This window comes from Perna viridis, chromosome 1, assembly GCF_037379345.1.
Source record: "Perna viridis isolate PV_CMFRI_1.1 ecotype Kerala chromosome 1, ASM3737934v1, whole genome shotgun sequence".
NCBI lineage: Eukaryota > Metazoa > Mollusca > Bivalvia > Mytilida > Mytilidae > Perna > Perna viridis.
The window spans coordinates 42575664-42593109 of NC_142445.1; the positions used below are offsets into that span (position 1 = coordinate 42575664).

General features: G+C 32.9%; 1 protein-coding gene across 2 annotated transcripts in view; it reads right to left on the minus strand.

Annotated features, from left to right (window-relative positions):
• The window catches only part of LOC148628843 (E3 ubiquitin-protein ligase MIB1-like), a 50312-nt gene extending 35662 nt beyond the window's left edge, over positions 1 to 14650 (minus strand). Inside the window, exons 1-12 of one of the 2 annotated variants that reach the window (XM_088595475.1) lie at positions 14274 to 14650; positions 11689 to 11860; positions 10342 to 10486; positions 9591 to 9680; positions 8937 to 9003; positions 7999 to 8132; positions 6821 to 6897; positions 5937 to 6132; positions 5524 to 5671; positions 4112 to 4245; positions 3335 to 3442; positions 2596 to 2793 (exon numbers count right to left, since the gene is read on the minus strand). In XM_088595475.1, the coding sequence (XP_088451601.1) occupies positions 2596 to 2793; positions 3335 to 3442; positions 4112 to 4245; positions 5524 to 5671; positions 5937 to 6132; positions 6821 to 6897; positions 7999 to 8132; positions 8937 to 9003; positions 9591 to 9680; positions 10342 to 10486; positions 11689 to 11860; positions 14274 to 14535 (1731 nt within the window). In that variant the 5' untranslated portion in view covers positions 14536 to 14650. Of the gene's footprint in view, positions 1 to 2595; positions 2794 to 3334; positions 3455 to 4111; positions 4246 to 5523; positions 5672 to 5936; positions 6133 to 6820; positions 6898 to 7998; positions 8133 to 8936; positions 9004 to 9590; positions 9681 to 10341; positions 10487 to 11688; positions 11861 to 14273 lie in introns of both variants that reach the window. The other variant, XM_088595472.1, reaches the window with a different exon arrangement.
• Positions 14651 to 17446: the final 2796 nt, after the last annotated feature.

A 17446-nucleotide genomic window follows, 5' to 3' on the forward strand; every position in this document is an offset into this window, starting at 1 on the left:
TTTCTGGTCCCTTTTTGGTCCTCCATTCCTAAACTGTTCAAATGTCAACCCCAAAAATCAATCCCAATATGACCATAGTGGTAAAGAGTACTGTGGAACAATACCCTAGACATCCATATGCTTTCTTCTACAGGAGTTCAATAGCTCAATTCTTTCAAAAACTTGTTTTAACCCCTTTATGACTCCTGATTCCAAAATGGTTGGGACCATTACCCCCCACCCCCCCCCCCAAAAAAAAACAATCATTCTTCTGTTGTTAGTGACCTTTTGGTAAAGTTTTATAAAAATCAACCAACTAATTTCAAGTCATTGCACAAAAACCAAGTGTACACTGTTAGTGACAATGCTATATCATTAGAAGACTGCAAATGTTATGGGGTTGTATAAAAACCGGAAATGTATAAAAATCAAAAGGGAGTTCAAATCAATAGAAAGAAATACTTCCCAAAAGTTTCACAATGATTGGTGTAATAATTTTTTAGTTATTATGCAAAGTGTGAATGACAGCTGAATTAAGGGCAGACACCTTCATACCATAAGACACCATGTCTAGAAAGTTGGGCATATAAAATTGAGAAAATAACAATCTACCATAATCAAGATGTTTTGTTAGTTGTTGACTTCATTAAATAGTATGACAAATGTATTAAATAGTTTGGAAAAAAAGAAATGCTTGTTTCTGACTTTTTTCAGTTCCTTTGGGTCATAATTCCCCAAAATCAATCATAGTCTGACCAGTGTGGTTTAGAACCTTTCAGTATAATTTCTTAGAGATACATACACTTATACTTGATTATTATAGTAAAATTAAATAAAACACTTGTTTTTGCCCCAAATTCCTCAGTGGTTGACACCACAATCCAACCTTTCTTTTGTGGTATGGAATCTGGTTATAAAATTGTATCAAGATCAAGGCATAGAATTCACAGAGGAAGACACATTGTCATACTAATATACAAATTTTTGCAGTCTTATAAAAATTAAATCATTAAATTATAAATATAGGAAGTTGAGTTGTGTGTTTTCATCAAAATTTTAAAACTTTTTTGAGCTGATTAAGGGAGGCAATTCAATTTATTATTAAATAATTTAACATACTGTTAGAAAAGATGACGTCATTTTTATTTTATCTTGGTTACAAAATATTCCTATCACCTGATCAATAAACAAGGTCATGAACTTCAAACCATGTCCCTTATAACTGGACTACTTTTACCAATGAAATAATCCTGTCTGAAAAAAAGACCTGTGTATTGGAATAAATGAACAAGAATTTATCACAGCTTTTGCCAAAATATATAAAATTAAAAGGAATGTGACTAATATCTGAATATCTTATCTTGAATAAAGAACTTTGGTTCATTTTACACATAACATAAACCACTTCCAAAGTTCTTTATTACAAGATAATGTATTCTGAAATTAGTTACATTCCTTAACTAAAAAAAGAAAAAAAAAAGGATCATTAATGAATACATAAAATAAGTTAAGAATCCAACAAATAAAAATTATATCATTCACTTTTGTTAATAACACTTTACAGACTAGAAATAATTTTTCTTTTCAGACATTAAAACTGATTAAAACTTATTTGATCTGACAATTCACAGAATCTTTTAAAATTCAATTGATAAATGGTAGCAACAAGAAGTGGGTCTATAGAACACAAATTCTTCAACCTGTATCATCAATGAGTTTACACTGTTACATCCTACATCTATGGCACACATATAGCATCAAATCATCGTAAAGCTGCATTTCAAATTTCAAATAAATACCATGAATGGAGCTAAATTTTAGCTGATGAAGAATATTAAATAGTAAACTGGTTGTTTATACGTGTTCAGGACAAAACATGCACACAAACACACTTTACAAAGCAATAATACTGAAACTCCAAAACATATTTTAAAAACAATTCAAATGGTTCCCAAGTTTTAGATTTGGGCCAGATGTATTTACAACATAAGGCCTATTGTCTGAAGTCCATGGCAAAAAAAACACCTTTACTCAAACCTATACCAAATTTTAGTAAACTATGAAAGAAATTTAAGCACATATAAAAGGTTTTATGAAGCACGTCTCATAGTCCTTACATGATTATGCACATACTAAGCAGGAAACAGAATTAAGGAGGTAGACCTAGGGTAAGGGATATAACTCTTTAAATCAGTGATGTGTTTGTATCACATTCAATTTCACCAAAGCCTTTTAAACTTTCCTTTGAAACAGAATGAAATCAGTCCAAGTTACTTTGATGCTTACATGAGATTGTTGTAAAATGGTAAATACAAACATTCCAATGATTTGTAAGAGTAGTGTCCCATACCTTAGGTCTACCTCCTTAAATATCTAATTTTTGATTTCTTCATTTAATCACATTTTTCAATACATAAACAAAGCAAAAAAAGCCTTTAGTCAAATCATTCTGGGCAACCACCAGTATTCAGCAATAACTTTAAGATTACAATACACTGGTTTGTTGTATTCCTATACAGTGCATTTTATGTAAGATTAACCTGTGTATATAAAGACCACTTGTCTTATGAAACAAGGAAGGTCACTTAAGACAGGTTTGACTACCAAACAACTTACCTGCAAACTAGGATGGCAGCCAAGCTCCAACAATGTTCTCACTACACCAATATGGCCTTTGTTAACACCAATATGCAATGGTGTCTGTCTACGTTTGTTTCTAGCATTCAGATCTGCACCTCCTCTATGGAGTTGTTCTACCACACTTGGTTCATCACCAAAGGCTGCATGGTGTATCGCTCTGTCACCATCTTTATCCTACAATTGAAATGTAGCAATGTTTGATAAAAGCAAGAAGCCGAAGTTTGAAAAATGAGAAAAGAATCTCTTTATTTTTATATTTAATGTCTTGTTTCATTTCACTTTAACTAAGTTTTCATGCAAGATTAAAAACTGCTAAGACATTCTGACAAGTGACAATTAAAGGTTTTCAAAGTGGAAATTTCTTAAGCTGAAATTCGGTAAATAATTTCTATTTCAGCCAATACTGTGTAAGTACTTTAGTTTGTGGATACCAATTTTCGTTGATAACGTATGAAATACAAGTTTGTGGTTTCTTGAATTCGTGGTTTTGAGGATTTTAGTATACACATTAAGGGAAATCTCCTTTCAGTTGGGAAGCAAATTTCGTGGTTTAGCAAACCCATGAAAAACCACGAAAAATGGTACCTATCAAACAATAGTACTTCCACAAAAAGCGACTAACAAAAATCTAACACTTCCAACATTTTTAGATGTGTACTGCACTTTTTTTACAAAGTTATCTCTTATACTGTCTAATACCAGGGAGTATACAAACCTCAATCTCAAAATTAACTTCATATTTCATGAGAACTTTGATGACATCAGAATGTCCATTCTGTGATGCAGCTTGTAAAGCAGTGTGACCAGCAAACATACCATTAGCCTGCATTACATTCTTCGTTTGAAATATAATTATTTATAATTTTAATTCATAATAATGATGTAAACATGCATGGTTACTTTACTAAATAAATTACCATTTTTGTAGAAGATAAGCAAAGAATTAAGACTAAGAAGATGCCCTTTACCTAAAAAATGGAATATGACCTTTAATGACTATTTAATTTAGTGTTAATAATAGATAATTTATATGTAATTTTTAGTGTGTGAAAAAAAAAAGACGAATCATAAAGTTGCATGTGTTATCCTGCTAGGCATACCCCAACTCATACAGGTAGTTGATATCAGACAGTACCAAAAATTGCTTACAATGTATTTCTCATTAATACGAAGCTACAAATTAAACTGATCCATCCACTGGGAGCCAAGATAACTGAAACAAAATTTAGAGGTACAAGCAGACGGATGGAAGGATGACAGACAGGCAAGGTGATTCCAAAATACCGTTGAGTGGGGGTATAATATTTAGACACATTACTTCACACTTAAAACTCAGACAACTAAACTTGATGACATCTTTCTTCAAAAGTACATTTAGCTTTGAATAATGTGAAGATATTTTTACATCTCACTACAACAATGTACAGCTCAATATATGACTAAAACTTTCTGACAAGATATGGGACTTTAAAACGTGTAGGTATATACATACATCAGCATCAGATCTTGTCAGTATCTCATCAACTTTAGAAGCATCACCATTGGCTGCAGCTTTGACCAACTCTTCATTGATGTCACCTGTCACATGAGTCTCAAATAACTTCTTCAGCAATGCACTCAGACGTTCTATAATATACATAATTAATTTAAGGTCAACAAATTAACAGTTAGAAATTGGAGGATGTTTGCTGCTCATGATCAGTCATGTATGCAAGATTTTCAGACTCCTCTGGTTTTATCCATTTAATGGCATTAATTTTTTTTTTACCCAGTGACCCACACTTCCCTTTTCATAATTTCATAAAACACATCTTAAAATGCTATTTGGGACATTTTCATGAAATCCTTGTTATTTCTTCAATGTTTTAATAGGTAAAACCTACTAACACAAAATCTAGGAAAAATCTAGGAAATCATTTTCCCTCAAAATTTAAATGATTATGTATCAAAAAGAATACACTGACACATCCATGTTTTCTTCTTAGTTGTTCTAGCATCAAAAATTTTAAAAGATTTCACAACCCTCTGAAATCCTTGTTATTCCTAAATAGAGCAGTGAACATCCTCAAGTTGGCTACACATTAAAAATCCTTAAATCACTGATATATTGAATTATTCTCTATAAATATGAACTAAAAACAAAACTAGTTAATTAAGTGACCCCCCAAAAAAAGAATACAGCCATTTAGGCACAATTATGTGTGGTAGATTTTATTATTTAATATGAAATTATAAGTTACCTTTTCCAATTTTTTTCTCCTTTATCTTACTGTTTTTTTTACTATTATGCCGTATAATTAGCAATTAGCTGTAATAACAAATTATTGACTAACAATCCAATATTTGCCTAAATATGATCAAAACTGCCAATACAATACAAAATACAAAAGTGTGCCAATACAAGATTTAGCCTTCCAATACAGCTATTACCCGTCCAATTTAGCCGTCCAAAACGGCTTTTACCCGTCCAATACGTCATGTTGGCCTGGTTAAGATCAATATTAGCCTAGTTAGTCAATAAAGGTATAATTGCGTAAGGTTTTCCATATTGGCTGAGTTATTGGTCCTCAGCTAGTCATAATGGACTTTGGCTACGCCTCGGTGCAATATGGCTTGCCTCGGACCAATAACTAAGCCAATATAGAAAATCTTACGCAATAGTTCTATATTATTATTCGTATAAGAATTTACATATGAACCTTATAGAAAAAAAAATATTTTAATACACGTGCACCTTGTCTATATTAAAGCCTTCAAAGAAATCTGTCCTTTCATTTTCATTTCTACAATATTAATTTGAAAGATAAGAAATTTTTAGTGTTCCCTACAGGATAATTTGAAAGGGCATGGCTAACTTGCTAGAGTGCCCTTTTCAAAAGCTGCAGGATTGACTTGTCTACTAACCACCAGAGGAATTGCCTATTGCTGCACCATCAGAGGAAGCTACTTTAGTGACAGCTGATGGATTATATGTCCAGGAAGTACCACACACTTCTACCTTCAGGTCATTATCATGATAGATCTGCTGGACACGTCCTATCTTTCCAAGTGTCTGAATTCAAATACACATTATAAGGTATGAAATGAAAAAAATCCTCATTAACTTAGAATAGAATATAACTACCTAAAATTAAACCCAAAATATTGTATCACATTTATAACATGTTCATAACAATGTCATTTCGACAATGCATTGACTTGTTTTGATGTTACATGAGTTAAAGGTTTGAATTTGAATTATCCCCCTTTATAAGCATCGAACAATAATTATTTTGCAATTTATGTGTGTCTTGTAACAAATACACAGGAATACTTACTGGTATCATGGCTTCAGCCCACTCCCCATGACCTCTCTGAAGCAACTTTATTTTCTCAGCATCACTACAAATCTGGACTAGATCTCCAACAGCGAAGGGTGTTGGTGGTGGGGTAATGTTAGCATTATCTGTGTTGGACGATGAAGCACTACTAGGACTGTTCACTTTAGTCAGCACAGCTGGATTAAAAGTCCATCTAAAAGAAGCAGTGTTGAATACTTTCATTAATATTATTGTCTGTATGAAGACTTTGTTAGATAATTCAAAACATACACAAATTTAAAGGTTACTACTGATTTTCAGGCTTTAAAATCCAATTAAAATGAATTTTATTGATTAAATAAGCTAATGCAAAATGCACATATACAGCAACTTGTATAATCTTTAAACTTTAAAGTTTTACTAAGACTACCAGTACTTTGATTATTGGGCTTGTGACAATCTCTTCATTGTTCAAATATTCCATACTATTCTATCATAATATAGTTGGACATTTCTTATGATTTTATCTTTTTATCATCAACAAACTTATATCAAGAGCCATTCATTTTTAATAATTTCACAAAATATTTTGTAAATCAAAATGTAAATAATGCTATAAATGAAAATTAATTGATATGAGACCTGTAAAATATACTAAATAATGGAATTATTACATAAAAAAACTCCCATATGAAACCATGTCAATGAAGGAGAATCTCCTACATGAACTGTTCCAAAAGTTAACAGGTATAATTATTCATATGCTTGGTATTTTGTGTATTAGTCACTTACACATTTGCATACGCAATAAAACATAAATCCTTAAATGAGCAGACAATGAGAAAGATTTAGTCCCATTCAGAAATTGGAGACAGATTTGTGATTCCAGGACAATTACTAACCTGTTACCACTGGGATAAGACACAACAATATCATGATCCTCGTCTATTCCAACCACTGTCCCTGTCGTGCCCAGGCACTGTAACATTAGATATGAATTGTAGAATGAGGTTCTTTTTATGTTTACTTTATATTGGCATTAGCTATGCAAATACACAAATACATTATAAAACATTATTTTCATTGAAAAAATAAACCAATTGATTCTGATTTTACCTGGTCAACAAAAAAAGATAACTTGGCAAAATTGACCTTAAAATATACAGTAAAAAAGAATTATAACTCCAAATTCCTGATTTGAAAAGGCAGAATTTTGCTTTAAAACAGAGGAAAATCAGGTCTGCTTAGATTTAAGTATACATTGCTGTTGTTTAATTACCATTAAGTAATAAAAATGTATTTTGAAAACAGTGGTAAAACAAACAAAAAAAACAAGCACCTACTATCTCCTACTCTTAACCTACCTCAAACATGCCATCAGTCCATCCACCATGGCCATGCTGTAGAGACTGTACCATCTCCTACTCTTAACCTACCTCAAACATGCCATCAGTCCATCCACCATGGCAATGCTGTAGAGACTGTACCATCTCCTACTCTTAACCTACCTCAAACATGCATCAGTCCATCCACCATGGCTATGCTGTAGAGATTGTACTATCTCCTACTCTTAACCTACCTCAAACATGCCATCAGTCCATCCACCATGGCAATGCTGTAGAGACTGTACCATCTCCTACTCTTAACCTACCTCAAACAAGCCATCAGTCCATCCACCATGGCTATGCTGTAGAGATTGTACTATCTCCTACTCTTAACCTACCTCAAACATGCCATCAGTCCATCCACCATGGCAATGCTGTAGAGACTGTACCATCTCCTACTCTTAACCTACCTCAAACATGCATCAGTCCATCCACCATGGCTATGCTGTAGAGATTGTACTATCTCCTACTCTTAACCTACCTCAAACATGCCATCAGTCCATCCACCATGGCCATGCTGTAGAGTGTACTATCTCCTACTCTTAACCTACCTCAAACATGCCATCAGTCCATCCACTATGGCCATGCTGTAGAGAGTGTACTATCTCCTACTCTTAACCTACCTCAAACATGCCATCAGTCCATCCACCATGGCCATGCTGTAGAGAGTGTACTATCTCCTACTCTTAACCTACCTCAAACATGCCATCAGTCCATCCGCCATGGCCATGCTGTAGAGACTGTACTATCTCTAACTCTAGATCTACATTGACTTGATCACCAATAGCCAGACCACCGGGACCTGATCTAGATCCTGGGCCCTGTTCACCTGAAAGGGGAGAATTCTCAATGATTCAATAAACAGATTCTCTTTTATCATGCATCTACACATTTATGTTAATTGACTTACTGTAATATTTCAACAGTAAGTTAAAATGCAGCTGATTTAAAAAGAATAAGGGCAGTAAAGACAAAAAATATAAAAGCCAGATGTTATGCTCTATCAGGATGTTAGGAAATGACATAATTTTTTTTTTATTGACAACATGTAAGAATTAATTAAGTGGATTTTGCCAATATTTTACAACAGTATCCTTGGTAGTATCGAGTAGTCATCAATACTAGGAGTTACAACTACTTTAATACTCATGTATAAGATCGATTTGTCAATAGTATTACAGAGGCTTGATAGTATTTAATAGTCATCAATATTAGGAGTTACAACAACTTTAATGTAAGATAGTACTTGTTTTATTTGCATGAAGCAGTAGTATTACAGAGGCTTTCAAGTGATGTTTAAAGGTATGGTCATAACTATACAAGGGACTGTACGTGCACAAGTTAAGAATAAAAAATGTTTTATTTCAATAATAAACCCAGATGTAATAAAAACTTGAAAACTCAAATTAATGTTGACATCATGTAACAACACTGTAAAATTTACTTATAGACTTGGTGAATTAGATCTTTTATCTGTCTGACCAAATGGAAAACTTTGACCTTTATCCAAGTAAGTTCAACAAGAAAATGTGAAAAATTCTGCCAGAACGAAAAATTTTTCTTCAGCATAACCTTCAGTCATACACAATTCACCATGACTGGTAGTGATTAGTTCTGCAATTAGTAATCTTACCCAATAAAGGAAGGTGGTCTCTATAGAAAGAACCTCCTTTGGCATCATTTACAACCTTCAAGTCAGCCTAGAATTTAATTGAGTGGTAATCATTAACAACATTTGTTATATAGATAGCAGTATTTTAATCAATGTTCCAAGTGTAATAAATTTCTATAATACCGTAAATTCACTCTCGGTTTTTCTTCTGCCAAAATGTCACAAACGAATATCAATCTGCCATTCACAAAACTTCAAATTCAAGTGTTGAAAAAAGCAATAAAAAATAGAGGAAATCTGCATAATAAATAGGATAATCGATTGGTTATCGTGAACCAAAATATGATCACTCCTGCCAAGAATGCATAAATATTTAACTTGTAAGTGGAACAAGATCCACACCCTCTTTAAATCTAGGCATTCTTAGGCACTCATGATCATATTTTGGTTGTTCACTCTTTCCAATTAATTATCCTATTAATATCTACTGTTTTGTTATACTTAGAATACACAAGAAGAACTATCACCCACATGGATTTCTGTAGAATGAATTATTGTTTGACAACTTGTAGTTTGTGATATAAGTACTGATACAAAAATCTAAATCTAAAATGGTTACTGCAGCTGCACAATACCTTATAAATAACATTGAATAATGTATCAGTGTAAACTCACCATTCCTTCAAAACCAACTCTGTATAAATTTTTGGCAGCATTATCCCATAAAACATAAGCAGCACTTCTTGGGCTTGCTGCACTCCAATCCTAAACAAATAATAAAACATTACTGGAACAATTTCAAGACATCTTAAATCAATGTGATTCAAATTAGAATCACTAATGAGTTCATTAATTTTTATTTAGCAGAGGAAATTAGATATGTAAACAAGATGCATAGAAAAGTCAATTTATCTAATCACAATGGAAGTCTAATTCTTACCGATTGTGATAACGAACTTTTAAGTAGCAGTCTTTCTAAAAATCAGAAATGCATGTCAAAAACCCACAGAATACAGTTTTATTTCTTGTTCAGAAACAGTTACACATAACCAGTCTCATTTTTTCATTGGTTGTTGCGCTTTTGAGATAAAAATTATATAGATTGTATATGAAATTGACACTCTGCAAGAGTTATTGTTCTTGATTTGGTTTCATTTGGTTGATTTTAGTCAAAGATGAATGTATGATTTTTTAAAAAATGCAGGTCTGAATGCAGAAATGGTTATCGTTATGAGAAAGTATAGTATATATAGACTTAAAAAATATCGTTTGTTTATTGGGTTTTCTTAACCAAGAATCACTTAACCATTGGCAATGTTTGAATTTCATGTGGATTGGTACTTAATCTTTAAATTGGAAAGAAACAGTAACCTCCTAGAGAAATATTTGACTCATGCTTACAAAAGCTCATTTTCAGATTTCTCACCTGTATTTCAGTAACTTTGCCCCTCCTACCATTGCCTCCATCCTGATCTTCCCACTGCCAGTCAACCCCTCTTACAACACGAGCTCCAGGAAATATACCCCTAGCTGTTATCTTTTTGCTTTTCCTTCTAGGCTCAATGGCACACCTGCAATGAAACACAAGTTAATTTTACTTTGAAAATTATCATTATACAGTGGATTCCACTTAATCACATACCTTTTAATTTCATAGAAAATCAAAGAACAAAAACATTTCCCATCTTGTCCATCTAAAAAATTCCTCTTATTTGCACAGCATAAGACCAAAAATGGGAAAATTCCTCTTAATTGTATAAATAATTTTCACAATTTTTTAATCCTGTACTTAAATGGGTAAACAACAATAAATCGTTTATGAAATACCTCAGTTTACCACAGAGCTTTGTTTTTACAACAATATTTTCTCTTTCTTTTGACTAGATACTTTGACAGGAATCTAATTAGAGATGATTAAAGAATATGTCTCACTTAAACATTGAAAATATTAGGTATTTCCCTTGAAATGATTTCTGTTAACTGCATATTACTGTTAACTGTATAATTTTTTTCTGACAAATACGCTGTGAGATTAACTGGAATCCACTGCATATAAAGTGTCAATACTGCAGCATATATCAATGATTATCCACAGATATTAGATTCATTTGATCTACATACAACAAGTTTTAGTAACTTATTTTTCATTATTTACTATTTCCTCCAGGCAACATGTTACTGGTTTTCATAAAACTATCATAGGTTTAAAGTGCTCAGAAAAAGGAATGTAGATTGTAAACTATGTGAAGAGAGTGGCAAACTGAAAATGTATAGTCTGGGAACATAAACATTCAAACATTTATTGAGTAATCTAATATTAGAGAGTTGCAATAGAAGAAAAAGAAGTTCATGCAAAAGAACAGGTCTTGGTATAACAGCTACGTTTCATGTTCATTTTATCATCCATTTCATGTTCATCGTCTGAATATAGCTGAAATATTGCTGCTCGGACGTTAAAGCCCAACAAACAAAATGTAACAGCTACTTGGGACACAGTCGAAGTTTTTACATATTCCATTACAATGTCATTTTGAATTAGATGATAGTTTGTTTGAAAGGCTTATAGTTTTTCACTTTTAAGCATAGATGATAGACCATTAGTGAATATAAGTGAAGGATTAACATAAAGGGACTGAAGAAAGAACTGACATTTTCAACCTTCCAGGAGCATACTATTCATTTGACTTTTGGTCACTTTAGTAATTTTACCCTGACTTTTTACAGTAAATACTATGAAAATATTTTCATCATTGAATTAGTAGGTAACAAATACCTGTCTCCACCAGGAGTTGTAATTCTGTAAAATCTATGCCGTAAATTGTGCTTGTCTCCATGGTAGCAAACCGAACAAAGGTCAAAGTTCGGACACTCTGCACATTTCCATCTGATTCCAAAGATAGGTTGTTGTCTACAGGAATCACACATTGACCCATCATGTTTTATCCCTGAAATAAACAAAGTATTGTTTCTTCAATTAAGTATCAAACATGCTAGTGCTTCCAGTGGCAATTTAAAAAAAAATTAAGTTCACAGACTAAAAATAAACATACACACATGTACAATACAGAAAGAGACATACCATGACAGATTACCGACATAGTGGTATACTACCAAAACACCTTTTTCCAGGAATTTATTTTGTTACTTTCTTTTGTAATAAGAGTAATAAGTCCTACCCCTCTTAATACTGAAAAAATACAAAAATAAAATGACATAAAAATGTACAGGCACCATGATATCGGTTCAGCTGTGACATAACAAAGTCGGTTTGTAAAGAGAAAGTAAATAGGTAATTGATTATGATGTCCAAAAAAAACCCCACAAATTGGGACTTTTCCCCTATAATTTCAATTACATGTAAAAATACACAGAAGATATTGAGGCACAACATTAAAGCAAATGTCAGAAAACATTGACAAATGATGATATTTGCAAGTAGAAGACCTGTATTTATGAGCAAAATGTAATGGCTACTTGAAAAGTGTTTGTTTTGCTGGTCAAAAAACTAAATATTTCTCTTTTATCATATGTGCGATCATAAGCTTGACAAGACATAATGTTTTGGTGATTAAAAAAAAAACAGGATTGAAGAAATATTTACAGAATATTCTTTATTTACATGTCAATATGCAGTACATATATCAGTACCAAACCCACCAGGTGACATCATGAGCTAATTAGAAGCTATCGGTAAATCAACAAAGTCTGTGTGTGATCAACATTATAGATTCCTTCAGACAGAAGAGTTTTGCAAGATGACTATTCACATATATCTCAAAGATTTCGAACTCTGCATAACCTTGAACATTTTACAAAAGTGCATTTTGCATTAAAGGTTATTTATTTTTGGTTACATGTGTATGATTTTTCACGAGAGCCTAACTTAATGCAAAGGTGGTCATTCCCTTTGAAAATAGCAAAAAAACGTTGAAAGGGCAATAACTCCAATATGGCTTGACAGATAAAAACAAAAATTCGAAAAGGATTTCAAGAAAAGTTCTTCATTTATATAGGATCAACTTGGATCAATAGGCATAAGATTATAGAAACTTGAATCAATTACTACGAAGAATTTTTAAATGATTCCTACATTGTGTAAAAATGTATTATACACTCTCAAAGGGAACATAAATGGTTGTATTATCTTGGGTTCAGTATACAAATGTACATATCGTCAGAAAAACCATCAATATCCAGTTTGTGTATATAAAATCGGGAGCTTAAAAACAGCATCATGGCAGCTTCATTCTCATTTATTTGGTAAATTCCAGTGAGAACCACACCAGTCTAGGAAACATATTAGCTAGCTTCAATGATTAAATACTAATTCAATCATAGCTGTTTCCAAGGGATGGTCAAAACATGACACCAGAATGTTTACAAAATGGTATAATCAGCTTATCAATACTTAACAATTGGACCCAAAGGGAGGCCAGGGGGGCAAATTTAAGTGCAGGCAAAAGCTTTCTTGCCTAATGGCAGCTACACGCCTGTTAAATATTGTTTAATGATACAAAGTGACCACACCTACTAGTCACTATAATTTCTATAGAGCTGAGGACCTATGGTCAAGCCTATAGGGAAGGGGAAACTGACCCTTAGTATAACTGAGTTAAAACAGATAGAAAGATTTACCATAATTGTTGATTATAAATTTCTATGTTGAAGCTTGTGCTATAAAATATGTCTCATTTAACCTTATCATACTTTCTTTCTCAATTTATTTTCTGTGTGAAAGGACACTAGACACAATGAAAAATTGTGCAACTGGAGAGTGAACCATGTGTTCATTTTGATCCATGGAAATCCCTGGACATCATAACATAATTTTACCATTTTGGATGTTTTTAATGACAGGGTTGACAAAAATAATTGAAGATGTTCCTACAGGAGCGTTTAAGGTTTCAGCAACCTCATAATAGAATATAAGGAGAATGGATATGGTGAATATGTCAAGGAGACAACAACCCCACCTGTATTTCAGATATTTCTATGTTCAGAGACATACTTCCACATAACTACATTAAATATATAAATGAGTATTGTAGCCTTCAAATCTGATACAATTTCTATATCTGGTATAAAAATGTACATCAGTTTCCACCAGATTAAACATAAACAGCGAATGTGAAAGTCATCTATAGACATATTTACACCTATGGACGCCATTGACAAAATAATATATCTTCCTGTTGTTTTCTTACTGAATTCTCTTTCAACTTAATGAACAATGATGTCACAATTTAAAATTACATTGTTTCATTGATATGAAAAGGTTATTCGGAGACAAATCTGGGGTTACTCTGAGCAATATGACAAGTGTGAATTTCATACATTGAACTGAGTAAACAAATTTACCAGTGGGAGCACTGTCTAAAATCCTCAGGTCATACGCTCCTGCGCATCTATAATTAGCAGCTGTACCATTGTCCCAAACTACCACAACTTCTTCTGGGGACTCAAAATTTCTTACAGTGCCGACATGACCCTCTCCCCCGTCTTGTTTTCCCCATTTCCAGTCTGGCCCCCTAGCCACCCGAGCACCTACACCTTCCATCATTGTTACTCTAGCAACACGATTAGACGTGCTAGTGGAAGGTTCTAGGTTTTCAGCATTCATTTTGGTTTCGTTTGTGATGAACTAATTCATTTTTGCCAAATGTTTATATTTTTCAGGATCGAAAATGGTAGTAGGAAGTTCTTGGTCTCGCAAAATCTTGAGCAATCTCGTGAATCGGTTGCACTCTAGACTCTTCACTGCCTTCCACGAAAAGTCAAGAAAGATTAAAATGTTGAAGTGCGTTCGTTTCAAGAATCGTTCAAAACCGGCGTAATCATAAAAATTGGAAATTTCGGTTAATTGAACTTCACCTTAGAGCAAACGCAGAAGATACAAACAGTATATATGATCAATTATAACAACAATAAAGGGGAAAAATAAATAAACAAAGAAAATTGGATGTCGACAACATAGTTGAAGTAATCAAGGGAACCAATGTTATATACTATGATTATTTTTTTGTATTTAAACAAGAGTCAATAATTATAGATTCCATTTAACCAAAATGTAAAACCTACTAAAGCTGTGTCGTGTGATATGTGAACTGATCTCAAGAACGTTTGTCTATTTGTCGTGTAAAATTCTAATTCAATGTCTATTTATTTCCAGGTAATCAACCCATAGAACTCTAGACGGCCTAATTGGAGGTGTTCTGCCCTAACAAAGTCCTGTCAAATATAGTATGACTAAATAGATACAATTTTATAACTGTAAGACCCTTCTATGCTTACATTATCTTCCCTGTATCAATTTGATCCCATGGAGCAGTGTATCGAATAGAGTCGTCACATTCCGAGACGTTGTATAATATTGATTCGTTGTGACATGAACTCTCCCGTACTACCATACATCGTGTACTAAGTTAAAGCCCTAGATTATTCCTAAAGGGATGAATGAACCGACCAGCGAAAGCTATATTTTATATAGCCCAGCCAAGTTTCTGCATATGTTCAAAATATGTTTAAATTTATTCATTTTAATTTCTGTCTGGCACAAAATCAAACTTAACCGGAGGGGTTGTTGTCTCTTTGACATATTCACATTCTCTTTATATATCAGTGTTTTCATATCATCAAAATCGTACACACTGCCGTTATGAAAAACCCCGTTTTCTTCAAGTGCCAAGTTGGTCTGTTTTTTGTTATTTAACCAAGAATTATTCCCATAATTTCAACTGGTCGCACCGTTTAGGTCACGTTTTTCAGTATGCCCTACCATGTATTCTAAGTTTTCCAACTTCAGTGGCATATAATTGCTAAAACAATTAAAACTATCTCCTAGAAGAAACAAGATTTTTACTATTACATTCCGCGTTTAACAGGATTTACAACCTACGAACTTGATACTTACTAGCTGCATTGGTGTAGCTCTTTGACATAAGGAGCAAGTCCACTACGGTATTTTTTTTAAATTTCAGTTACATGTAGTAATCGCACTACTATTATTTGAAGACGTCGAAGTTACAAAAAAGATATATTACATTTCCTCTGATATCGTTAAGTAAATTCTTGACAGGATGTATTTTTCGCATTTTTATTGCTATCTTATATCACGTTCACAATCAAAATTTCCGGCATACATACATGTGTATAGTATATATTGCCCCCTACTTTCTGTTGAAATTTGATTACATGTATCTCAATTTAATTTGTCTATTTTAGAGACTTTTACACTATTTCCGCATTTTTTACTTTTGTTTATTTGAATTTAATGATATCCGTCAAATATGCATTTTTTTATTGGACCCCTTAATTGTGACTGATGTCGGGGAGCTTCTCTATTGTTGCAAGGTTATTACGGTATATCACACTCATATATAGTATCACGGATGTCACTGCCGGAACAGGACATGCATATCCAATGTCCCCCCCCCCGTTTTATTTATTTATTTTTTTTATGGGATCTCATATTGCTAGTGCGTAGTTTAGATTTTTTGTTTTTGTGTTACGTTTTGTTTTTCTTATCTTCAGTTTTTATATGTAATATGTTTATTCGGTCGCAACATTGTGTATTTAGATCGTCTTTGTTTACCGTTTTCACGTTGAATTTTGGCGTGTTTGAATTGTTCTACGCCGTGTTTTCCGTTGGATATGGGGAATATGTCAGAGACAACAACCCAACCATGCTTAAATGTCATCTCAAGGCCACCCAAATGAACAACCAGGAAATCCTCACACCACCGGGGAGGCTGCAGCTGGACCAGTTATTAGAGTTGAAGTCCACATAGAAATAGTTAATACATACAAATTTAACATTTGACCTTTGAGTCACTGAAGTCGAAATAAAAATCTCCTGTGCATGAAAATTTTGGGTAAAGAATAAGTTGGTCCGTTTACTAAATGATTTTTGTGGTCTACTATATTGGTTAACCCAACTTTAAAAAAAATCACAGTTGTAAAATATTTGATTACCTTAATTATGCAAAATTGAACATATCAGTTAACAACACGAAATCAATTATACAAAAGTGAGTCAATGTTTGAAGTAATTCGTGCAAATTTGAAATGCATTGCTGTATTTTGTACAATACAAAAATACAAAGTACCCACTAGAGAATAAATTTATATACAACGTGGAAAGTGTCAGCCATGTAGTTATACGCATTATACATTGTGATACTAAGACATTCAACAGTATGCTCATTTTCTTCAAGGACTGTATCTACACTCCCTTTTTTTTCTTCAGAGAGATATTTAAATCCCGTTATAGTAAGGACGGATTTTAGTAGAAGATGAATATATCATTTTCTAAAATAGGTAGATCTGAATACAGAAATGATAAATCGTTATGTGAAAGTATAGCATGTATAGACTTATAAAGCATCGTTTGATTGGTAGTATCTGAATTTTATGTGGCTGACATTGACCTCCGTCCATCAAAGGTATAGCCTAAAATTATATTATATATGATGATATTAATGTTTCTAAAAAGATACCAATATAACAATGGCTTCATATTAATGCGTGTACGC